This window comes from Podarcis liolepis, assembly GCF_965112155.1.
Source record: "Podarcis liolepis genome assembly, chromosome: 8".
NCBI classification, from domain to species: domain Eukaryota; kingdom Metazoa; phylum Chordata; class Lepidosauria; order Squamata; family Lacertidae; genus Podarcis; species Podarcis liolepis.
The window spans coordinates 87,685,404-87,711,764 of NC_139560.1; the positions used below are offsets into that span (position 1 = coordinate 87,685,404).

Consider the following 26,361-nt stretch of genomic DNA (forward strand, 5'->3'; position numbering starts at 1 on the left):
TTTTTTTATTATGTTTTTATCAATGAAGTTCTGTAATGTGTTTCTAATGTTGTACACAGCTCTTCTGTTAAAGGGTGCTATATAAATTGAAAAAATAATAAAAGTAATACTTGTTTCTAAAGCTGTATATTATATTATATTATATTATATTATATTATATTATATTATATTATATTATATTATATTGTTGTAATCCGCCCTGAGATGGTATGGTGAAGGGCAGTTAAGGAATAGTATGAATGAATGGGGTCTGGCTATAATAATTATTATGGACTCATGCATAATATTGTCCTTCTAGACCACAAAATTACTCCCTTCATGTTTATGACATCAGTTTAGCTCTTTGGAAAGTACCATAATCTTTTCACTAGGATAAATATGCTACACTTTACAAGCTCAGACTAATCTTTGCTGACTCCTTGGAATCCTCTCCAATTTGTCTGCATGCTATGTAACATCTGCTAACTTAAATTAAACAAAATAGCCCAGCTACGTACTGAAAAAAGAGAGGCACTTTGATCTCCTGCTTTGCATATGCCATTTTTTAAAATCAACTCAAGAAGACCACCACCCCTTTAAAATAAATAAGTAGGTAAATAAGTAAATAATTAAGTAAGTAAGTAAGTAAGTAAGTAAGTAAGTAAATAAATAAAACCACAGCACACTTGTCAGTGGTATGAGCCAAGTAGATTGTATTTGTGTGGCAGAAACCATAAAATAATTAAGAATCTGTTTGATAATGATTTTTGACAAATCTATATTCCTAAAGCTTTAGAGCAACCTGAAGAGCTGAACAGTAGATAAAAGCAAACTAGAAATTTAACAGTCAGTTTTAGTACATTTTTATAGCACATGGTGCCAATGTTAAGTTGAGCTTCTTCATCTAACCTCCGGCACAAGGCAGGACTATTCAACATTAGACCCTCAAACATGAAGCCAGACAGATGAGTAAATCACAGAGCAATCCTCAAGCAAATACCGGGCAAAAACCTTTAGACAGGGTCACCAATTAATCTGACAAGAGAAAATTCCTTTAATCACCAACTCTATGTATGCCAGATTCTTGACTCAAGTTATACCAGTCTCTGATACCAGGAAAAATCAATATAGGCATGTATTCAGGTAAAGCAATAGTCCTCTGGTTAACAGTAATAACATATAACAAAAACTTCACTCTTGTGGTTTATCACCACAACAGCAACTCACTCTGGGTTTTAGTAAAGCAAACAGTCTAATTTGTCAGCGCCTAAACGATATCGAGCATCAGAACAACTTGGCCACAATAAGGAAATTTTGCCCATGGTATGAACATTTTCCACTTTCCTGTTTCGACTCTCTGGCACCCTATCTGCATAACCTAGCAATTCTAAAATATAGACGCACTTTTACTCTCACAAGATTGAATATATTGCCCTTGGCTGTACTTGAGAGACGATTCCAACATATTCCACACAAAAAACGCTTATGTCCCTGTGGAGATGGCAGTACCGAATCGGGGGCACATGCCCTTCTGGCTTGCACTCTCAATTAAGACTTGAGGAATGAGATTATCACCCCTCTTTTATTGTCCATTCCGGGTCGTCCAACCACTGCCAGAGTGTCCTTTCTCTTGGCAGATCAAGATGAGCAGGTGACAGCAAACGTTGCAAGGTTTTTAGCTGGGGCAATCAGAATAGGATCCACTATTTGACTATTGATTCAAAACCCTAAAATGTATTTTATATAATTGACTTTTTATTTCTATTCTTTGTATATCATTTTATTGTTTTATTGCTATGGCCAATGGCTGACGCAAATAAAGATTCATTCATTCATTCAATTGGAAAGACGAGACCATTGGCTTGTCAGTTCCTTCCTATTTCTACATGGCAGAAAGTAAGTGCTAATTAATAAAATGTTAGAGTTGGATGGACTGAGTAGCAAAGATTGGGATAAAGGAGGGCATGGAGCTGGATATTTTAATTTGGGGGTCAAATGAGGTTTTATATATATATAAAGTCAGGCCTGCTTGATAGCGACCATTAGGATTGATTTTGAATGCTGGTTCATGAAAGGTACTGAATCCCTCTAGTACGGGACTTTTTAAACGCCGGGTTTCCTGCAGGGCTAAACAGTCAAATTGGTGTAAATAATTGTTTAGGTCTAGGTCTCCCTTCTTACTGCCCCAGCCTGCAATGTTCCTTGACAGAATATGATATGGTGTTCTGATATTCAGTTGAATCAGGGCTGATTTGTGTCCCCCGTGTGGCTAGGGGTTCAGTTCCCATCAGTCTGGGATCAGGTGTTTGTGTAGTTGGAGGCAGCATCACACTGCAGGGAATTATTTTTGTATAGAGAAATTTGCAATTTGACATTTTATAACCCAGGACACAGGTTGTAACCCAGGACTCAGAACAAGGTCTGAGGATTTCTAACATCCTTTCCCCACTTATTAAAATATCATGTGGATATTAAGTGCATCAAATGCACTCAGGAGTAAAGTCAGATCAAGCTGAATGCATTCTCAAATTCTGTAAACCAAGAAATTAAAGCTGCAACATCCAACCACAAAGTGAATTTGCCATTTACTCATTGTGAGCGCAATTACACGATAGGCTTGTAGGAAGCATTCAGTGCACACTGCTTTTGCAGACCAATGAAAAGAAAGTAATTATTTAAGAATTAGATTTACTGAATTTGTAAGTTATGGCATTCACAGATAGTGGGAAGATTTGGATTCACCCATTTCCACTTAAGATTAAAGATTTTCAACCTTTTTGGGTCCATGGTTCCCTTAATCAACTGCATTCTTTCTGTGGAACCCTTTGGGGCTCTCCCCCTTTTTCGAACATCTTCCCTTGTGCTTCCTCAACTTCCTCTCCTCTCCCCTGTTTTAGGGACTTCTCTGGGCAGCTGCTGCTGCTGTCCCTGGTCTCTGAGCTGCCCCCCCCCCCCGCCCCAAAGAGAGGTGCCTCCCAGAGGCACCATTCGCCTGCGCAGCTTATAGCCAGGGTTACTACAATAGACAGCTGTGCAAGCTCTTGAAAGGCAGAGACATGAGAGGGCATCAGAGGAGGGAGGGAAGGGAAGGGAAGGGAAGGGAAGGGAAGGGAAGGGAAGGGAAGGGAAGGGAAGGGAAGGGAAGGGAAGGACAGAGGCCAGTGTTGTCCGCAACTCCCCTGATCATCATTCAAGGCACCCCAGGGTGCCATGGCATACTGGTTGAAAACCACTGACTTAGATCAATAGTCACAAGATGTCTGCAAATATGACCTTTCAGAGGGATAAAGCCAGTTGTGCAAACCTACCCTGAGTTTAGCAAGCTTTACTCTAGTCCTGGTTGGAAGTTATACATCATTTTCTTTTGGACCTCTTTGACTAATTATTCAAAAGTTTGTTCTAATCATTTCCAAGTGTCAAAGGCATATATGACCTACAAATAAGCCTTCATGGGGACTTTCTCAAAGATAAGCCTTTGTGGCTCAAATTTACGTTATGGACTAAGACTGAGTCAAGCTAACCAAACCAACTTCTTTCTGCTGAACATTTCAAATATTTAATGATTACAAAAATGCATTTTATGAAAAAATGTGGTGACCGGGCAATTATGGAAAGATTTTGCCTCACAGGAAAGCAGCAACATGAGCATCTGTTTTATGCTTAAGTGATTTTGCCACACACACACACACACACACACACACTCAGATAGTTCAAATACACTAGGTTGTTTCCTTCAAAATGCAATTCTATAAAAGCAAACAGCATTTTGAAGCTTAGAGCCTAGTAAATCAATCATTTTAACTGAATGCTAGGTACACAGTAACTAGAAAACCACAAGCTGTAAGAAAGGCACATAGCGATGGCAACAGAAATTGATTTACAATTTGCACAGGTCCCCCCCTTTCCTCTTTCATAATTGATCTATAAATGTGTAAAATAATTTTGGTTCATTATGGTTCCAAATTATTCAACAATTACCTGAAATGAAAATGTAAAATGAGAGATTTGTCTGGAAGCATTTCTATTGTTTATATAATTGCAGTATAATTTAGTGTAGATGTTGTTATGGAAAAGGGCAGAAAGAACTAGTGCAATTCAGAGCGATGCTCTGTAGTGTCATAAATGGGAGGAAGGATCTCCTGTTTATGTCAAAATAAAATGGATGAACTCTTTAAATGTCTATAAATACTGCTAACAAAGTACTGATGAAAATAAAAGATTGCAAGATCAGTTAAAAATATTCTCTCACTTGATTCAAGTTCACAGAAAGGTCAGTTATAAAAGTACCCCTTTCCTATTCTTGTTCAACCTATTGCCATGTATATATGTAACTTGATAACCTACCATCTGTCCTCAGAAAGACTCTGAGTTGTTCCTCACCATGAACAAGCTGGCATTTTTGCAGATTAATTCCTGCCCTTAATTATGTAGAAAAGGACAAAATTTCAGTCATTGAAGAGCTTAGCATATTTTCCTTATAAAAAGGGAATGAGACATTTAAATTAAGTGGCAGCTGTGGGGAGATTTTTAGAACTACACTCTACTTTCTCAACTTCAGATCAAGCTACACAGTTCATAAACTGTTTGTTGCTGTTCTTAAGTATTTAAAAAACCCTCTATGATAGACATGGTAGCAAAGCAATGTCAACATTTAAAATGGCTAGCAAATCAGTCTGTTAAATATGATACACCCAAGAAACCAGTTAAGATCTTCCAAACATATAGATAAAAGGTTTATCAAGAACAAATATTATGTGGGACAAATTATCTGACATATCTCAGTTTGTATAATAAATCTAGCTATTTTCTGTACACTGTCTCTATTGTTGGGCATTTTAGGTTTATAAAGTAAAATTTGCTATTTCCTCTGCATTTAACTTAAGTTGCTTGTACAGATTACAAGCCGTAAATTACATGAGGCTGCAGTGTTAGGAGCAAATTCTAAGGAGGCCAACATGAAAGTCTTCCACTGCAGAATTGATGTCATTTTAAACCCGGTAAGTGATTCAATTCTTTCCTTGAGCCTTACAAAACAAACATAAAAATATTTTGAACTACATAAACACCTGTGACTTTTTTTTTGCAAATTGTAATTAAACAATGCATTACATGGATATATGAAAAAGTGCTATTTGCATAACATGGATGTCAAGGTGTCAGAATTTGGCAGTTTAAATTCCCAAAGTCCTAGATCTGATCAAGAGTGCATATGATTTCTCAAACAGAACGCAAATACTACAATGATTGCATAGGAATATACTCCTAACTACAGTGGTGCCCCACAAGACGAATGCCTCGCAAGACGGAAAACCCGCTAGATGAAAGGGTTTTCCGTTTTTGAGCTGCTTCGCAAGACGATTTTCCCTATGGGCTTGCTTTGCAAGACGAAAACGTATTGTAAGTGTTCCGATTTTTTTCCGCTTCCCCCCTTTTTCTAAGCCGCTAAGCCGCTAATAGCCTTTTAGCCGCTAATCCGCTAAGCCTTTAATAGCCGCTAAGCCTTTAATAGCCGCTAAACCGCTAATAGCGCTAATCCACTAATAGGGTTGCTTCGCAAGACGAAAAAACCGCTAGACGAAGAGGCTCGCGGAACGGATGAATTTCGTCTTGCGAGGCACCACTGTATAAAGCTTGTTGCTAGAGTAAATGAAGAAATGGCAGAAAGAAAAAGAAAATCAGCTATGAGTTCTTCCCAAGCATCACAAAACCTCCATATCATCCGCATTGGCAAAAAAAAAAAAAAAAAAAAAAAGGTCAGAAAGCCCTTACATGCAATTCACCAGCACAAGGTTACCACTGGACAGAATTATGGAGCACAAACCAAATGACTCCTCCAAAGTAATTTGGTATGTCAAGATTACTTCATAAACTACCTCAGTGTACACGGGTTGGGAATAAAAATGAATGCAACAAGGTATTAAATAGCTATTACAACTACACACTACTCACACACATAACCAGCATATACTGATCGCCATTTAAAATTATTCTAATACAAAATGGTAAATGATTTTACAACATAATTGTTTATACCACATTTAAAATAATGTTGTTGGACCTTGTGGTGAAGGGTGGGTATTAAATAAACAAATAAAGTAAAACAATAGGTAAAAGGGTGTTGGGTTGTTGTTGCTTTTACATATCAACAAGTATACAAACTGCCAAAAATTATTCATATAGATGAAAATTATTTTGCTAAATTCACCCCACACACCAAATAGAAAATTTACTAAAGGCACAAAGTAGGATGGTGTTCACAGTCATCTCATATTTACTGCAATGTAGAAACATTGGAGGGTATCTTTTGTTGTTCAAGATGAGATCACATTTTACCATCTTCAGATTAGCAGAATGAAAGGGAACAGTTATTTTAACTGAGTTGCTACAAGGATGGCAACAGAAAATGGACATGGCTTTTTGGTTGCTGTCCTTTTGGGGCATCATGTGTGGGGAAATGAGTGAGGGAGTGATTCTAGTAAGAATTGTGTGGGAAGAGGGATGGAACAGTAAATTCTGGCCCTCCTGGTAGGCGAGAGACACTTATCAGAAAGAATGCTTGTAGCCAGCATTCAGGACAGGGGCGCAGGTGTCCAGATTGAGAAGCAGGCGTCTAGCCTAGCTATGGTAGATTAAAAGTTTAAATGGAAACTCTTGAATCTGTCTAGTGTGGAAACACATTCGAGGGAAGGCTGTTTATAGTGCTACTATGATGAATGAAGTAGCGAAGAATGAGCATGGAGTAGCTCCTAGAATATTTAATTAAAATTTATGTCTTGGTAGGTTTAGAGGATAACATTTTACTATTTTACTGGTAAACTCTGTTATCCATTAAAATGTTTATGAATTATGAAATGACCCTGAAGTACCCAATGTCATAGCTGGTGATGTGTTTGTTGTAGAGTTAGTTTAAGTTCATGCAATTCAGCTGATGTGGACAAGGTACTTGTGGTTATACCATTGTCTATGTGCCCTCTTGACTCCTGCCCTGCCTGGTTTATTAAATCTATCAGAGAGGGGTTGCCTGGTTGGGTCCAGAGTGTGGTTAACACTTTACTGCATAAACAGGGGTGATGACTGCTGGCTTGAAAGTGGCAGTGGTGTGACCACCCCTAAAGACACCAGCCCTGGACTCGTTGGACTAGAATAACTATAGACCAGTCACAAATATCCGCTTCTTGTGCAAGGTGGAGGAGAGTTGCAGTGGGGCAGCTGTAAGCATTCTTAGATGACACAGTTTGTTTTGCTAGGGCAAGCGGGTTGGCTCCTGCTTCTCAGTCTCTCTGCAGCTTTTGACCCTAAGGACCATGGCATCATGCTGGACCAGCTCCATGAAATAGGAATTGAGGGCAGTGCATTATAGTGGTTCTGGTACTAATTTTAAGAATTAATTTAGTTTGCGTACGTCCAACTGACACACGAACACTGGCGTGCGGGACCTTCTGGACCCAGAAGTGGGCAGAAAGTAGGCAGAATGAGGGTTGGAATGGGGTGTAATGTGGGCGGTCTTATGTAGTCTTATGGCTGATGTGTCTAAGGTTGATGTGCAAAGTTGAGGATAAGCAAGGTACAGCAAATATCAACATGTTTCAGGAAATATTTTGCAATTACTAAGAGATATCAGAGACCTATAGGTCAGAAGATAAACCAAAATTATTCACAAAAGTATATTTTAAATATTTTAAGCATTTATTTGCCTTTTAAAGATTTAATAATTCAGTTAACTAAGCTCAGCAGTGGAGAGAACAAGTGGGACATGCAATGTTGCAGTCTCTCCCCATTCCCTAGGAGAGCTCCAGCTAGCCTGGGACAGGAGCCTTGTAGTGCTGTTGAGGACTAGGGGAGGGGGTAGTCTGAGGAGGTGCAAAGGAAAACATGGCACTCTGAAGGCTTGCAGCTACAGGTTAGCATGAGGAATGCACAAAGTGGAAAGGTTTAACCCTTCCTTTTTCAGAAGCAATTGCACTGAAAATTTCTGTGTCCCATGTAAATAAGAAGCCCGCATATGCTTTCTAAACAATTGTGTTTATTTACAATCTTTTTACCCTGCCACTGAAAAGCTTTCTAGAACATCTTGCATAATATCAAGAAAAACAAGCTAGTTCATGCCCACAGACTTACAACCTATAAAGACGCACGGTATGCTAAACGCTTTCTCCTATAGAAGTATGTCCCCTCCCACAGGGCAGAAGAAAGAGTTGCCCATAGAAAACAAGGGAGAAATCCAAGAATTTAGCTTAGGCAGCACATTTGTCATGCCAAAGCAGAATCAATACCAACCAAGACAACAGTTCCTATCTTTGGCACTCAGTGTGAACCCAGGAGTCTCCTATCCCTGAAAGAGATTAGTTTCTGTACAGTTTTCTTTTATTTATGCCCTCAATATTCCATAAGTCTTGGAAGCTCCTAAGTCGGTGCTGGTCTTTTTCTTCATGTTTTCTACTTGTATGTACAGGAGACTCCCCACTTACGCAGGGGTTATGTTCTGGGCCTCCGCACGCATCAGTGAAATGCACGTAAGTGGGGAGGACCCTGGAGAGTCCTAGAGGCTTGTTGAAGCTGCTCAGCTGATGCAGCATTTAGATCAGAGGTGGCTAACATCTGTCCCTCCAGATGTTGTGCTACAACTCCCATCATCTCTAACCACTGGTCATGCTGGCTAGGGTTGCTGGAAGTTGTAGGTGAGCAACATCTAGAGGGCCACAGGTTAGCCAATTTAGATAAAAATACAGCAAGTATATATGCATTGGACACTGTTGAGTTTTTACCACTGAAAAGCAAAAACGCAATGGGCTCTTAGCATCCCATAGCTACCAACTGGAAAGCTTGAAGCCAAGACTGCCACCAAGAGGTATAAAAGAGAATTTTTTTAAAAAGGCAGTGGCAATGTGGAGCAATACTGATATGGTTTATAACTTAAAATTTGCACTATTGAAGATTTTTGTAATCTATTACCTATTGAAATTAGCGGGAATACCTTTTTCTATAGTACTTTTCTTAAGTAGCATCAGTTTGTGTCTTAATCTACCTTGCTTTTGATTGGTTGGCTTCTCCTCTCTAATTTGATGTAGAACTCTCAAATCTCTCTTTAAACTCTTCCTTTTTGTGCTCTGTAGAGCTCCTTTACTCTTGGTCCCCTTTTCTTTACTTTCACTTCCTGCTTTACCATTGGCAAACCTGAAACTGATTCACTTTCTCTGTCCAATATGCCACCTTCAAATCTAGTTAACTCATTTTTTCCCTGCAGCTTTCCTTGAAGTTCTGCAGCCTTATCTTTTCTACACAATTAAACCTCTTCTATCTAACATGCTGGGACACGGGTGGCGCTGTGGGTAAAACCGCAGCGCCTAGGACTTGCTGATCGCATGGTCGCTGGTTCGAATCCCCGCGGCGGGGTGCGCTCCCGTCGTTCGGTCCCAGCACCTGCCAACCTAGCAGTTCGAAAGCACCCTCGGGTGCAAGTAGATAAATAGGGACCGCTTACCAGCGGGAAGGTAAACGGCGTTCCGTGTGCTGCACTGGCTCGCCAGAGTAGCTTCGTCACGCTGGCCACATGACCTGGAAGTGTCTGTGGACAGTGCTGGCTCCCGGCCTATAGAGTGAGATGAGCGCACAACCCTAGAGTCTGGCAAGACTGGCCCGTACGGGCAGGGCTACCTTTACCTTTATCAAACATGCTTATTTCCAAGCTCTAATTTTTTTCTTCACCTTGTCTTACTTGCTTGAGAAGCCTCCTGAGCATAAATATTGCCATTTAAAAGTGCTGTGTAGCATCTACCTCACACCAGGAACTAAATAAAAGTGAAATAATGGCTATACACACAGGTCCCACTTACCGAACACAATGTGTTCCCAGGAAATCATCTGTAAGGCGGGTGTTTGCATAATGAGCTGACAATTTCAACGATTTCCTATGGGAACAATTCTACTTTGTGATCTTTTCCCCTTCCCCCATCATGGTTTGTTCCTAAAATGGCTATAGCCAACCGGCAAAAGACAGACAAAGAAAAAAACTGATTTGTCCCATTTCTCTTTCTAGTTCCTCTCTCATACATATGAAAGAATGAGAAAATGGTTGCCACTGACCAACAAACCACAAACAAATAAGGAACGAAGGAAGGGAGGGAGGGAGGAAGGGGGCAAACTCTGGCTGTTTGGCTATCTGAATCTGCAGTGTGTATAGTGAGGTTTGGGCAGAACTCTTCATGTTCAGATAACTGAATTGTCACATAATGAATGGACAGATTGCAGGACCTGCATGAAATAGAAAGAGACATCCAGAGGCCATTTTTGATGGAAATCTCCAAGTCATTCAGTTTTCATTAGAAACCAAAGAGACAGTGGCTTGGATCTCAATTCCCCATGCACCAGTAGGAATGTCCCATACACAGTGCCAGCAAAACAAAAGAAAACAACTAGCATAGATTCCCCCTGCAGCTCTTTGCTGCATCACACCATCATACTGTGGTAGATTGGGAGAACCTCCAGAAAAGGGGGAGTAGCTTGGAGGGGAAGGGAAGAACTGGTAAATCCCACCAGGGGTTCTTCCATCAGGGGTTCTTCTCAAGCCATACTGTGGCTCGGGATCCAAACCTCAGAAAGCATGTTTAATTAATGCAGTTCAGTTTTCAGAACTAGAAATATAGTATTTGTACCTGATCTTTACTAGTTAATCCAATATGCATGACAAGATAAAAGTGCACCAGGTAGTCAGGATTTGGCACAAAATCTTGGCGTCTAGCCATCATAGCACATATCAGTTTGTAGGCTTGAAGTTTCCCTTCCTTATATTCATCTGATAAGGTGGTAGCCTAAAATAAAAGAGTATGTTTTGTGAATAAGACAGCTTCTAAATAATCAGAACATGAGTATTGTATTACAATATATGAAACAAAGACAACTGTTCAAGACATCCTTCTCAAGATGATAAAGGGCACATTTTAAGTTACATTTTCTATGATTTGGAACTTTTATGGAACTTAACATCAACATTTCTCACCCACAAACAAAATAGCTTTGATCCAGCAAAGGCCTCAGCTAATAGAAGGTGAGGGTTGCAATTTTCAGATATTCTTCCTCCACTGCAGCTCCGGGAAGACTGCTCTAAAGGAATGAGGGACCCTTTGGAAAAACATAGGAGTGTGTGGCTGCAGTGGAGAGAGAGAATCAGCAAAAATGGCACCTGCCCTTCCATCCATAGAAGCCTCCCTGAATCAAAGAACTTTCCATGAATAGAACAGCACAAATGCATATAATCCATTATTAGGTTTGATAATTAACGTTTTGTATTATAAATAAAATACCAACACTAAGGAAGGGAAGTTGAAGACAGAACAGCATACTTTATTATAAAAATAGTAGATTAAAGCTTAAGAGCAACTTAATATATTCTTATTTACATCCCAATTAACCAATTAATTTGCACATCACAGGCTGGTTGCACAGAATTCACTAAATTACTGTAGATGCTGACTCTGCTTTCATTATAGGACTTCAGGCATCATTCAAACAGGGCACAAGGGAACAGTCTCCTCTTTCTCCATAATGTGAATAGAGCGATGTGCACTCCTGAAGTTTACTCAAAAATCCTTAATACAGAGCAGTGGTCACATGTAGGCTTCTGTCACTGAAATCGCAGCCCTTGTGAACTTTTTGTATTTAGGTCAAATCCAAATTAATGAATATATATAAAAAAGTTTCAACATACATTCAGAAACAAAAGAATTTTAAAGGCTTATGTTGATGTTATGTTTAGATTTGTATAGTCAGTACAGTGGTACTTCTGGTTACATACTTAATTCGTTCTGGAGGTCCGTTCTTAACCTGAAACTGTTCTTAACCTGAAGTACCATTTTAAGCTAATGGGGCTTCCCGCTGCTGCTGCGCTGCCACCACGCGATTTCTGTTCTCATCCTGAAGCAAAGTTCTTAATCCGAGGTACTATTTCTGGGTTAGTGGAGTCTGTAACCTGAAGCGTATGTAACCTGAAGTGTATGTAACCCGAGGTACCACTGTATAGCTACATGTACATTAAAGGTAAGGTAAAGGGTAAAGGGACCCCTGACCATTAGGTCCAGTCGTGACCGACTCTGGGGTTGCGGCGCTCATCTCGCTTTATTGGCCGAGGGAGCCAGTGTACAGCTTCCGGGTCATGTGACCAGCATGACTAAGCCGCTTCTGGCGAACCAGAGTAGCGCACAGAAACACCGTTTACCTTCCCGCTGGAGCAGTACCTATTTATCTAGCTGCACTTTGACGTGCTTTCAAATTGCTAGGTTGGCAGGGACTGAGCAAGGGGAGCTCACCCCGTCGCGGGGCTTTGAACTGCCGACCTTCTGATCGGCAAGTCCTAGGCTCTGTGGTTTAACCCACAGCGCCACCCGCATCCCAACATTAGAGGTAGCTACAAAATTAACATAGTAAGGCATTCTTTCCTCCATGTTTAAAAAGCGATTTGGGAGTTTAGAAGACTGAAGGTAAACTAAAGCAGGATACAAATGAGATTGGTCCAGACCAAGGTGCATGAAAAACTTACCTTGAACAACCACGATGCAAATATTCTGAGTGGAGGAATTAAAGTAGGAGGAGAGGGAGTGGATTGGTTATCCAGACTGATAGCAAGATTGTCCCTTATCTAAATAAATAGATAGGTAAATAGATAGATAGTAAGACATACACAATCTTGATGAGCTAAAGTGAATAGTTTTTCCTTCTTAACCTCTTCAGATAGGATCTCACACTTTCTTTTCTGATTGTTTTGGAAAATCCCAAACTAAAGGAGGCCCTTTTCTCATCAATAATCTGTGATGCATGAAGTTTGAAACTGAAGCGGCTGTTGTAATGCTTCTCCTTTCCTTTGGAAAGTCCCAATAGGTTATCAGGTTGCCTTGCAGGATGCCCACAGTATTTGGTTGACCCCTGTGAGAACAGGATGATGGGCTAGACAAGCCTCGAGTCTCATTCACTAGGGCTCTTCTTATGTTCTTACCTCCTGAGGTATATAGTGGGGCTGCCCTGGGTTACACAGCACTCTGAATCATGAGCTTGCTAATCTCAGTTTCTGATTAGTATGGAATTTGTTACTGTAGTCCAACTAATTTGAACAGATAACTTTTGCACAAATTTCCTTCCTATCTCAAAACAACGGAAACATTATTTAATTTTTGAGGGCTTACAAATTAGGGTTGGTACAGTCGGGAACATTATTTACAAGCACACTTCATCCCAATACCATTCATCTGTTTAAATATTAAAATCTTCACTATGGTCTCAATGGGTAGTTGAAAATAAGCTTTTAAACATTTAATATATAATATTCATAAGATTTTAGACAGGCTGGATCTAGACACATCAAATAAGCATTTCCGAAAAACGCATTGTAAACTTTGTATGAGAAATTGTTTTGGCAAAAATGGAACTCTACAATGCCATCTGGGGCCACAGTGTTACAATACATATAAAAAGGTAAAGGACCCGACTGTTAGGCCCAGTCACAGACGACTCTGGGCTTGGGGTGCTCATCTCGCTTTACTGGCCGAGGGAGCCAGCGTACAGCTTCCGGGTCATGTGGCCAGCAGGACTAAGCCGCTTCTGGCGAACCAGAGCAGCGCACGGAAACGCCACTTACCTTTGACATGCTTTCGAACTGCTAGGTTGGCAGGAGCAGGGACCGAGCAACAGGAGCTCACCCTGTCGCAGGGATTCAAACTGCCGACCTTCTGATCGGCAAGCTCTAGGCTCTGTAGTTTAACCCACAGCGCCACCCATATAACACATATTAAATGCTTTTTCTTTACCAATCTATCTGAGTCCACAGATTAAACAGTTACGGTATTTCCTGTTCTATTTATTTTAGCATCTCACATTAGTCTACTAACTCTCCATTAGACAAAGTCTATAGTAGCAAACCTTACCTTTGCTAATTTGTACCATAGCGCAAAGAGATACTCAAAAACTCTGGCGTGTATTTTAGGACACTGGATACTGTTCACATCTCCAAGAATTCCCAATATTCTTCGCCATAACACAGCAGCAGAATCAGGATGCCAGCCTATGAGATTCCCACCAGCAATTATACTGCAATCATCAGCAAGAAACTCACTGCTGTCTAGAAGAGAAAATTATTTGTTATTAATTACTAGCAAAATACCCAAGTGTGTCCTAAAAGGAGGACTTTCGTACAGGAGGGCTGGTGCATCTCAGTGTGAATAAAAACATCCCACCTTCCACACAGGATCTTTGCCACTGCAGGCTGGATGCCCAGTGGTCTGATTCACATGTAACACTAAGTCAAACTATGGCTTAAGCAACAATGAGCAAGCATGTGTGTACGCAAAAGGCTGTGGCTGCTTTACTCCTCTCCAGATCCTACTGCTACCAGGCATACGGGGCAACCATATTTTTCTCCATACAGTTACTTAGGAAGAAACTGTACGTTAGCTTCCTGCAAGCATTTTAAAATAGCTTTAAAAAGAAAGAATTAGCTCCTTTCCTGCTTATGCTAATGTGGGATGGAATGCTGGAAATCACAGGCATTTGCAGGCTGCTTTTTGGGGTAGTGGTGGGAATAAATACTCCAAATAAATAAATACTTAGGCTTCCAGTTCCGGTGCCTTAAAGGAGACAGCTCCCACGACAGTGGGAGATCGTTGGTGAAGAAAAAACAAGGATAATTGCGGGTAATTATCCTTGCAAGTTCACTCCAGGGTCAGGGGGAAAGGCCTTCACTCGCAGCTTGTCTAGGTACCTGGCTCTCACTCTGGCATGGAATGTGGGAGGCAGGGAGGTGCTGAGTGCAAAAGCACTCCGCCTGCCAATAACCCTCCTACCCACCATTAAGAAGCAGAGGTTCTTCTGTTAATTAGTTTATTTTGGACTAATGTACAGACGCGCTCTAGAAGAGATGAGATCATAAACTGCGGAACTGAAGCAGCTACAAGGTCTTTAAGGTTTGAATTTGAAAGATGTGTAAAAGACAGTGTGGGGGGAGGGGAGCCTACAGCTTCTTTATATAAAGTTTTCTTTTTTACATTTATGATTCAGCAACCCTCCCTAGAATGTTAAATCAATTTCTACAAAGAGCAAGTGAAGAAAGAGGAAACTGGACTGCAGATATGGAATACAACATTAAACAGAACTGTGTGCGCAAAAAACTCAATTAACATTAAAAGGACTAAGAATTTAATTTAATTGGACTATGCTAATTATCACTTTGTGAGTATGGAATCTGAAAGGTATGTGCTATTTATCTTCGGCTGAACAGAGGAATGAAAGGAGCCTGGAAACTTGCCAAGGGCACCGGCAGTATAACAAATCACTCCTCTTCCTAGGCTGGGAGGAAAAATGGCGAAAACAGGTTACTGACTGGGATAGAGTGACTTTGCAGCTATTGCTAAAGTTGCAAAACAAAGAAGCACGGGACTGAGTGAGGGAGAAATTTAATTGGACTGTGTTAATTATCATTTTGCGAGTATGGAATCTGGAAGGGATTGAGTAAGGGAGAAATTTCTGGAACAACATTGGGGTATCAGGTCTGCTCAAGGAATGACAGATTGCAGCAACAACTGGGGAAAGATTGACATACAAGGACAGGAAGAAACATCATGGACAGAATAAATGTCACACACAGGAAGAACAATGATACAGTATGAGATGTTCACTTGTAAATTACTTAATGTATCAACACAAATAGAAGTTATAAATATTGCAGCTGTTATATAAAGGATTACTATTATGACGGGAATGTGATTGAAACCAATAAGATTTTGGAACGCAGAAACAAAGTAAACCACCATCAATTCTAGCATGTGGGGGGGCCCACCTAAATTATATAATTTGGTATTTGAATGATTTGTATTAGGAATTGTATTATAATTTGGCATTGTTATAATGAGGCTATTATTGGATTATTGTAATTGAAAAACTAATAAAAATTATCATAATAAATAAATAAATAGCATCTGGAAACAGATACACATTTCTGGTAGATATAGAGAGCCAGTGTGCCTAATGGTTAGGAGTGTTGGATCTGGGAGACCAGGGTTCAAATCTCAGCCATGAAGCTCCCTGGGTGACCTTGGGCCAGTCGCCATCTCTTAGCCTAACCTGCCTCACAGGGTTGTTGTGAGGATGAAATAGGAAGGAGAAAAATATACACCACATTGAGTTCCATGGAAGAAAAAGGTACATGTAATAAATAAATAAATAATAAATATTAGATATAGCGACTGAGAGGTGAAAAGGCCTAAGTAGACCAGGCTTTGGAGAAAATTATATTCCAAGTCTACTTGCTGTTGGTTCTCAACAGGTAAACCTGCTGTCCCTCTACAGGTGGACCTGGCACCTGTCTGTCTCCTCTACACACCACTGAAACCCTCTGTTATTTCCCTGCCTTTTGTCGTCTCCTCTAGCCCTTAATTAACTGCACTGCTGCTACTATCTTCACAGCCCCCTCCCCACTACATTTCCCTAAAAAAAGCCAACTCTCCCACTCCAAAATGGCAGGTTATCTACACTGCATTATCATCCACAACTAACCTTCTTCCTTCAAAAAGTGGGTATTATAAAACTGGATTACTTTGCAGCCACAGTCCTGCTCCATGTAGTATGGGTATAATAATGATGGACTTTATTTGTCCTGACAATTACATAAATGTGTGATAATGGTCAATTTGTGAAATTAATCAAGTTTCCCCATTAAGCCAAATTTCCTTCTGAGTGTCCAGCATTGTCAATGAAATCAGTACAGCAGCAGCTCGGGTTACGTTACCCTCAGATACCCTCAGGTAACGTAAACTTCATAGAATCATAGAATCATAGAGTTGGAAGAGACCACAAGGGCCATCGAGTCCAACCCCCTGCCAAGCAGGAAACACCATCAGAGCACTCCTGACATATGGTTGTCAAGCCTCTGCTTAAAGACCTCCAAAGTAGGAGACTCCACCACACTCCTTGGCAGCAAATTCCACTGTCAAACAGCTCTTACTGTCAGGAAGTTCTTCCTAATGTTTAGGTGGAATCTTCTTTCTTGTAGTTTGGATCCATTGCTCCGTGTCCGCTTCTCTGGAGCAGCAGAAAACAACCTTTCTCCCTCCTCTATGTGACATCCTTTTATATATTTGAACATGGCTATCATATCACCCCTTAACCTCCTCTTCTCCAGGCTAAACATGCCCAGCTCCCTTAGCCGTTCCTCATAAGGCATCGTTTCCAGGCCTTTGACCATTTTGGTTGCCCTCCTCTGGACACGTTCCAGTTTGTCAGTGTCCTTCTTGAATTGTGGTGCCCAGAACTGGACACAGTACTCTAGGTGAGGTCTGACCAGAGCAGAATACAGTGGCACAAACTTCAGGTTGTGAAAGCGGCAAACTTGGAAGTGTTTCCCCCACGCACATGCGCAAAGTGGTCTACCGGTTCTTCTCGGGTTGCAAAAACCTCGGAATGCGGCTGGACCTCTGGAATGGATCCTGTTCACAACCGGAGGTATGTTATTGAAGGTTTGGCACATATGACTCCAACTATCCATTTTCATCCTATAATAATTTCAGCCTATAATAATTTCCAGCACACGACCCATTTAACATGACTTGTTCACTCAAAAGCAAAGTGATTAACACAAAACAATTTGTTCTCAAAAGGCACACATCTCTTTAGGAGTACATTTTCACTCACATCAACACATATTTCTAAGTCTAACACAAAATTAATGTTATTCTAGAAGAAATCAAAAGCCACACAGATAACAAGGGGCAATAAAACTGACTTCATCACAGCTACAGTACTTACTAGAACAAAAAGCACAGGAAATCTTGAAGAGCAGAACAGCTTGTTTTTCTACTGATGCACTTATTTGTCAGAAAATTTCTCAGACTTGCTTACTTATCTATTTAAAACATTTTTCCACTCTGGTTCTTGGCCAAATTGTCTCCCATAGCAGCTTACAAAAACGAACTGTATACAGACCCTGCCTTTAGGCTTACAAGCTCAAGACTTGAAATTAGTGGGTATTCAGCACCCTCTAGTGCTACAAGAGCAACATATCCAATACAGTGGTGCCTCGCAAGACAAAATTAATCCGTTCCGCAAGTCTCTTCGTCTAGCGGTTTTTCGTCTTGCGAAGCAACCCTATTAGTGGCTTAGCAGATTGGCGCTATTAGCGGTTTAGCGGCTATTAGCGGTTTAGCGGCTATTAAAGGCTTAGCGGATTAGCGGCTTAGAAAAAGGGGGGGAAGCGAAAAAAAATCGGAACACTCGCAAGACGTTTTCGTCTTGCAAAGCAAGCCCATAGGGGAAATCGTCTTGCGAAGCAGCTCAAAAACGGAAAACCCTTTCGTCTAGCGGGTTTTCCGTCTTGCGAGGCATTCGTCTTGCGGGGCACCACTGTACAGTTATGATACCAGCAGCACAACTCAGACAATAAAGGTCAAGAATTGTCTTACCCTCCTCAGAGCACCAACCTTCTGAGAGCTTTTGTCTATTACATAGGGAGGACCATAAAAAGTCTCTAGCGTGTCTAGAACAGCTATGTGGCTCAAGAGTGAATGTACACAGGTAGGAAAATATCTTGCTCCCAAACAGAAGCAGTCCAGTCTGGTGCAGCTCAACCAGTTGTCTTGTGTGTTGGACGTCTCCTACTGAGACACTTAGGAGACTTGGTTCTCCGCCCAGAGTAGGAATAAGGTGATCTCCTGCTGTAGATCTGCTGATTTGGTCCCACCTTCCCTGTTGATATAGGAGTGAACATTTGTGTTGTCCATTCTGATTAGGATGCAATAGATGGGCATGCTGTGGAAAAAGGGCTGAGTGGCCAGACATACTGCTTTAAGGTCAAGCCAGTTGATGATGTGCTGTGTGAATCGACTGGTGTCCAGTGTGCCTGGAACAGTCACCCCTCGCAATGCATCCCCCAGCTTTGCAGGCTGGCATCCAATGTTATGGTGATCTTTAGGGGACCTCTGAGGGGAATTCCTTTCCATGGGTTAGCATCCCTTGTCCACCAGAACATGGTCTCTCATAGCTGTGGAGGGATCAAGACATAGTGGTGCTTGCTGTGAATGTGACCACTGGTATAGAAGGAGGAACCACTGGAGTGGCCCACAGAGTGACTTGTGAGGCTGATATGTATAGATCCAGGATACAAGCCAGCAGTATGATGTCCATCCTATTTGCTGCCTTGATTGAAAGGACTACCAGGCCCTGGGTAGTATCTACCAGTGCACCAATATGTATGAGGAGGAGTTGGCTGTTATCTTTGTTGATGAGGAATCTGTGAGTTTGGCGGGTCCTCATAGTGTTCTGAAGATGTGGTTGCCCTAGAGGGGGAGGTGAGTTACCAGGGCAACTATGCTAGAGAGGTTAAAAGCAACAAAAAAGGCTTTTATGGGTATGTTCGTAGCAAAAGGAAGAACAAAGAAACAGTGGGGTCACTCAGAGGAGAAGATGGTGAAATGCAAACAGGGGACACAGAAAGGGCTGAACTCCTCAATGCCTTCTTTGCCTCAGTCTTCTCCGATAAAGAAAACAATGCCTGACCTGAAGAATTTGAAGCAAATGATTCAGCAAAGGAAACACAGCCCAGAATAACTAAGGAGACAGTACAAGAATACTTGGCTAGTTTAGATGTATTCAAGTCTCCAGGGCCAGATGAACTGCATCCAAGAGTATTAAAAGAACTGGCAGATGTGATCTCAGAACCACTGGCAGTCATCTTTGAGAATTCCTGGAGAACAGGCGAAGTCCCGGCAGACTGGAGGAGGGCAAATGTTGTCCCTATTTTCAAAAAGGGGAAAAGAGAGGACCCAAATAATTACCGCCCAGTCAGTCTGACATCAATACCAGGGAAGATTCTGGAGCAGATCATTAAGCAAACAGTCTGTGAGCACCTAGAAAGGAATGCTGTGATCACCAATAGTCAGCATGGATTTCTGAAAAATAAGTCATGTCAGACTAACCTGATCTCGTTTTTTGACAGAATTACAAGCCTGGTAGATGAAGGGAACGCAGTGGATGTAGCCTACCTTGATTTCAGCAAGGCATTTGACAAGGTGCCCCATGATATTCTTGTAAAGAAGCTGGTAAAATGCAGTCTTGACTATGCTACCACTCAGTGGATTTGTAACTGGCTGACTGACCAAACCCAAAGGGTGCTCATCAATGGTTCCTCTTCATCCTGGAGAAGAGTGACTAGAACCCACAGGGTTCTATCTTGGGCCCGGTCTTATTCAACATCTTTATCAATGACTTGGATGATGGACTCAAGGGCATCCTGATCAAATTTGCAGATGACACCAAACTGGGAGGGGTGGCTAACACCCCAGAGGACAGGATCACACTTCAAAACGACCTTGACAGATTAGAGAACTGGGTCAAAACAAACCAAGATGAACTTTAACAGGGAGAAATATAAAGTATTGCACTTGGGCAAAAAAAAAAAATGAGAGGCACAAATACAAGATGGGGGACACCTGGCTTGAGAGCAGTACATGTGAAAAGGATCTAGGAGTCTTGGTTGACCACAAACTTGACATGAGCCAACAGTGTGACGCGGCAGCTAAAAAAGCCAATGCAGTTCTGGGCTGCATCAATAGGAGTATAGCATCTAGATCAAGGGAAGTAATAGTGCCACTGTATTCTGCTCTGGTCAGACCTCACCTGGAGTACTGTGTCCAGTTCTGGGCACCACAGTTCAAGAAGGACACTGACAAACTGGAACGTGTCCAGAGGAGGGCTACCAAAATGGTCAAAGGCCTGGAAACGATGCCTTATGAGGAACGGCTAAGGGAGCTGGGCATGTTTAGCCTGGAGAAGAGGAAGTTAAGGGGTGATATGATAGCCATGTTCAAATATATAAAAGGATGTCACATAGAGGAGGGAGAAAGGTTGTTTTCTGCTGCTCCAGAGAAGCGGACACGGAGCAATGGATCCAAACTACAAGAAAGAAGATTCCACCTAAACATTAGGAAGAACTTCCTGACAGTAAGAGCTGTTTGACAGTGGAATTTGCTGCCAAGGAGTGTGGTGGAGTCTCCTACTTTGGAGGTCTTTAAGCAGAGGCTTGACAACCATATGTCAGGAGTGCTCTGATGGTGTTTCCTGCTTGGCAGGGGGTTGGACTCGATGGCCCTTGTGGTCTCTTCCAACTCTATGATTCTATGATTCTATTGTCTTCATGAAGACTCTCAGAGATCAGGCCAATCTGAACAGGAGGGCCCTGAATGGTGAGGGCCAGGCATAGGCAAACTTGGCCCTCCAGATGTTTTGGTACTACAACTCCCATCATCCCTGACCATCGGTCCTTAGCCAGGGATGATGGGAATTGTAGTCCCAAAACACCTGGAGGGCCGAGTTTGCCTATGCCTGGTGTGGGCCAATGAAGAGTCGAAGACACTTGTGGTACTTGGGCTGAATAGGAATGTGAAGGTATGCATCCTGTAAGTCTATGGAAATCATGCAGTCATTGAGATGAAGGGACTGCTTGATACGTCCTAGGGAATTCATCTGGATTTTTGGGGGTACATCACTCAGCTGTTGAGATATTTCAGACTGAGTACTGCCCTCCAGGCTTTGCGATCTTTTTTTGAGAACTACAAAGAAAATTGAATAGGTGCCTAACAAGTGTTCTTCTGCAGGTACTGGCTCTATTGCTGCCATACTGATGAGATGCTGGACACATTCCCTCACAATCTGGCATTTGGACGGGGATGCAGAGAGGAGTGATGAACTGAGCTTGAGGGTGAATGATGAATTCTATGCAGTCACCATAGGACCCATTGAGCCATCATTGAGGGCTGCCAAGTATGTATGAATGCTTTTAGGCAACTTCCCAACTTGATTGCTAATGGCATCATTGGTGTCTTGGGGGGTTCTTGGGAGGGGTGGAGATGTTGAACTTGTTTCCCTGTTGACCTTTAGGAGAAAAACATGGCTGGTTTCAGGTTTGTTTTGGCTTGAGTTCCTTCGGTCTGCCTTGCTGCCTGTAGCGACAAATGACTGATTTGTCGGCGAAGCACCGTTCCTCCTGTTGGGTTACGATAACTTTTCTTTTATCTTTAGAGTCAAGAAGAAAGGCTTTGAGTGTTTCTTCATCAAATAGCATTGATCCATGGAAAAACACTATGGAGAGGTTGATTAGGGAAGAAGTCTGCTTACCACTGTTTAAGCAATAAGGTACTGTGTGCTATGACACCTGCCACCATGGAGCATGCTGAAAACTGTGATGTACCCATGGTGGCATCTGCCAAGAATACTGCCACCCTAGGCAGATGTACACAGGATCCTGTTCTGGAGTTGAGAGAAAATCCTTCACTCATGCATGAGATGCATGAGCAAATGATCACAACAAGACTCTTATGCCAGATCTCAGCACCTTAGATCTCCTCACCACCATGGATCCTATTACTACCTTATGTTTCTGAACCCTTCCTCTTAATTTCCTCTTTGATAGTCTAAGCAGTTCCTAATGACCTGATCTTATGGGTGGAAATGTGGCTTCCCTTAATTTCTTCTTCCAGGTAGGAACCTTCTTTTAATAATATTTTTATTAAGTTTTTTTTTTAATACAAATAAAATTCCAATACACATTATAAAAAATCTTTTCTATTTTCTATTTCCTAACCCATTTTCTGTTGTTATTCTCTCCCCCCCCCCCTTTGCTGCAAGCTATCATCACTCTATTTTATCATAATCATAACATAATAATCTTGAATTCTTTCTGTTGCTCATAGTTTGAAACCTGGTTGCAGGTTCTTCATATTGTAAAATTTCTTCAAATAGTTCAAAAAGGGCTTCCATTCTTTAAAAAAGAGTCATCATTAAATTTTCTTATTTTAGCTGTTAGCTTTGCTAATTCAGCATAGTCCATTATTTTACTTCTACATTCTTCTTTAGTGGGAACTTCTATGTCTTTCCAATTCTGAGCACAAAATTTGGTAAATAATAGCTGCTTTGGTTAAATACATAAACAACTTAACCATCCTTTTTGTAATTTCTATCCGTATAATTCCTAGGAGAAAAGCTTCAGGTTTTTTAAACATCTTTTTTATCTCTTCATATATTATTTCCCAAAATACCCTACCTTTTTTTACAAGTCCACCATATATGAAAAAAGAACCGTCTGCTTGTTTACATTTCCAGCAGTTATTAGAAAATGTCTTATACATTTTAGATAGTTTATTAGGTGTTAAATATAATGTAAACATCATTTTCATATATTTTTCTTTTAAAGCATGGCAAGCAGTGAATTTCATGCCTACTTTCCACAACTTTTCCCAGACATTCATTTCTATATTATGTTCTAAATATTTAGCCCATTTTATCATTTCTTACTTCACCATTTCACCTCCCATTCTAGTAGTAGTTTATACATTTTTGAAATCAGTTTTTCTCTTCCTTCAAGCAAAATCTTTTCAAAGTTGGAACTTTGGTTTAAGGAGGAGGAGGTTAAGGCAACAATGATTAGATGGGCACAGGACATTGGACGTCCAATAATGATGGCCGAATGGGAAGAGTTTGGAGAACACATATGAAATTTAAGGCGTGTTATAACATCAAAGAAAATATGTTAAAGGTGCAGCACAGATGGTATCTCACCCCCTCAAGACTATCGAAGATGTATAAAAATTTAGCAAATACTTGTTGGAGGTGTGGTAGGAGTAATGGCGACATGTATCATATGTGGTGGACGTGTACAAAGATCAAAGTGTTCTGGGGCTTAATTTATGAGGAGTTGAAAAAAATGTTTGGAATAACTTTTTAAAAAAGACCAGAGGCATTTCTGTTAAGCATTGTTGGCAGGGACATCCCGAAGGCCTTTAGGGAGGTATTCTTACATGCAACGGCCACAGCCGTTTTGCTGAAATGGCGCAATTAACAAATACCATGAGAAGCAATTCAAAACAAAAAATTATGGAAAAGTGGGATAGATATAAAACATATGTTCAAAAATACAGTAAAGGTTCGCTATCTATGCTAGCATTTGATTGACGTTGGAGTGAGATTGAGTTGAGAAATAAGACTAAGAGCACATATTGATATAGGAATGTATTAGATAATATGTAAAGAAATATACAATAATAAGAGTACATTCATTTGTAAAAAAGGAATATACAACGGGAAACACAGGAAGTCTAGTGTGTTGGTACGTATATGATTTTGGGGGGAAATTGTTTTTGTTTGTTCTCTTTGTACTTTCTTTTTCTTTTCTTTTTTGTTTCATTTTCTTTCTATGTATATAAAATTTGTATATATTTTTGTATACATATTGGAAATTATATTATAGTAAGTCCTATAATGTAATAAGACAACGTTTACCAGTATAATATAAGAATGTTAACAAATAAATAAAATGCAAATTCAAAAAACGAAACAAAAAAACAAAGTTGGAACTTTGGTCCATGAAACCTTTTAATAGATCTTTTTGAAAAATACTCATTAATTTGATAATATGGAACAGGTAGAAACCTTCTTGGGCCTGCCTCCCCCCAAGTATCTAGGAAGAGGAGGACTGGGGTGAGCCCCTAAATAGGATACTGAGAAATTCAGCAAAGATGGGTGGGGTGGTGAAAATACCAACTTCAACGTGCATGGAAGGAATAAGCATGTCTAGTATCTCCCTTTACCTATACACATTTTGCATAAGGGCAGTAATTTCTCAAACTGATTCCTAGAGCAAAAGAGTGCTCTTACAGAAAGCCTAATGTGATTTACCTTTCCCCAGTACACTTTTCATTAATATATATAACTTACCTTCTGCCACACAAATTCCTGCTCCAAAGAGTTTGGCTTTCTAAAACTGTACATTTTATGAAGTCTAACATTATCAACTCAAAATAAAAAAATTCCTTCCAGTAGCACCTTAGAGACCAACTAAGTTAGTTCTTGGTATGAGCTTTCGTGTGCATGCACTGTGTATCTGAAGAAGTGTGCATGCACACGAAAGCTCATACCAAGAACTAACTTAGTTGGTCTCTAAGGTGCTACTGGAAAGAATTTTTTTATTTTGACTATGGCAGACCAACACGGCTACCTATCTGTAACTATTATCAACTCAAGAAACCATACATGGGTGTACATATTTGTGGTGTGTGTGTGTGTGTGTGTTATACAAACCACCACACAGACACACAACACACTTCCTTGAGCATACATACCTGTTAAATTTGTGACACCTGAAGGACTCAGATGCAACCACTGGCACGCATCAGGATCAACACAAATATCAGCTGGGATATTGACATCAGGGTTTTCTTCACATGCTTGCCAGGGAGCTAATGTGATATCTACTTCATTATTGTATCCAATGGAGGTATCACTGCTAACACTTTCACCTACATAGCCAAAAGTGATGAGTAAAACAGTCATTTGAAAGAAGACATTTCAAAAACATATGTATACGCAATGGTGACACCAGCATATTGTACCACAAATCACCAGCAAAGCAATAAACCCCTCTTTTACTGAAACTCACTCTGTTCTCCTTCTCTGGGATTTCCATGTGATTGTTGCATGTCTGCTTTGAGATCTAATTGAGATGGAGGGTTGCTTGCCTGTGTGGAAAAAAAATACAGGAAATTGTTTGGACTACAATTTATTTTCTTACCAAATTGTCTCAAATTAATGGAGGCATGTACTTCCAGATAACTGCTCAAAACACTTGCAGATTAAGGGCTGGAACACATTATTTGGAGGACAGCAGTTGTTGCTAGCACCAGCTTCTTCCCCCTTTCTGTGAGTTGGGCAGGGGATTGAGTGTATGCGTGGCAGCAGTAGCAGCTGGTGGGGCTGTGTGGGTGGTTGTAGGCACAGAGTTGGGAGCACTGGCTTGGCTTCACTGCTGTGTCACACTGTGTGGTGCTCCTGCTGCCCTCCCCCTCCTCCTCTTGGTAATCAACAGCAACACTAATTGTTGGGAAAGTCAGGAGACCAAGAGCTCTGGTGAACTCAAAATCATGCACACTGTTTTGTGCTATTTTGGTTGACTTAATGAAGACATTGCCCTAATAAGGATTTTTTCTTATGGCCCAAACGGGTACAGTGGTGCCTCGCAAGACGAATGCCTCGCAAGACAAAAAAACTCGCTAGACGAAAGGGTTTTTGGTTTTTTGAGTTGCTTCGCAAGACGATTTTCCCTATGGGCTTGCTTCGTAAGACGAAAACGTCTTGCAAGTTTGTTTCCTTTTTCTTAACACCGTTAATACAGTTGTGACTTGACTTCGAGGAGCAACTCATAGAACGCGGTGTGGTAGCCTTTTTTGAGGTTTTTAAAGACTTTGGTGATTTTTGAAGCTTTTCCAAAACTTTCCCAACACCGTGCTTCGCAAGACAAAAAAAATTGCAAGACGACAAAACTCGCGGAACGAATTAATTTCGTCTTGCGAGGCACCACTGTAC

The 26,361-nt window shown here is 40.9% G+C and overlaps 1 protein-coding gene across 17 annotated transcripts in view; it reads right to left on the reverse strand.

The window, feature by feature from the left end:
- The window catches only part of RALGAPA2 (Ral GTPase activating protein catalytic subunit alpha 2), a 203,393-nt gene that overhangs the window by 114,313 nt on the left and 62,719 nt on the right, over positions 1 to 26,361 (reverse strand). For all 17 annotated transcript variants that reach the window (XR_014529577.1, XR_014529578.1, XR_014529579.1 and 14 more), the window contains 5 exons: positions 25,439 to 25,517; positions 25,122 to 25,298; positions 13,890 to 14,083; positions 12,512 to 12,610; positions 10,632 to 10,787 (listed from right to left, as the gene is read on the reverse strand). Coding sequence is in view for 12 of the 17 variants with exons in the window: in XM_083518967.1 (XP_083375093.1) it covers positions 10,632 to 10,787; positions 12,512 to 12,610; positions 13,890 to 14,083; positions 25,122 to 25,298; positions 25,439 to 25,517 (705 nt within the window). In the remaining 5 variants the exon portion in view is untranslated. The remainder of the gene's footprint in view (positions 1 to 10,631; positions 10,788 to 12,511; positions 12,611 to 13,889; positions 14,084 to 25,121; positions 25,299 to 25,438; positions 25,518 to 26,361) is intronic.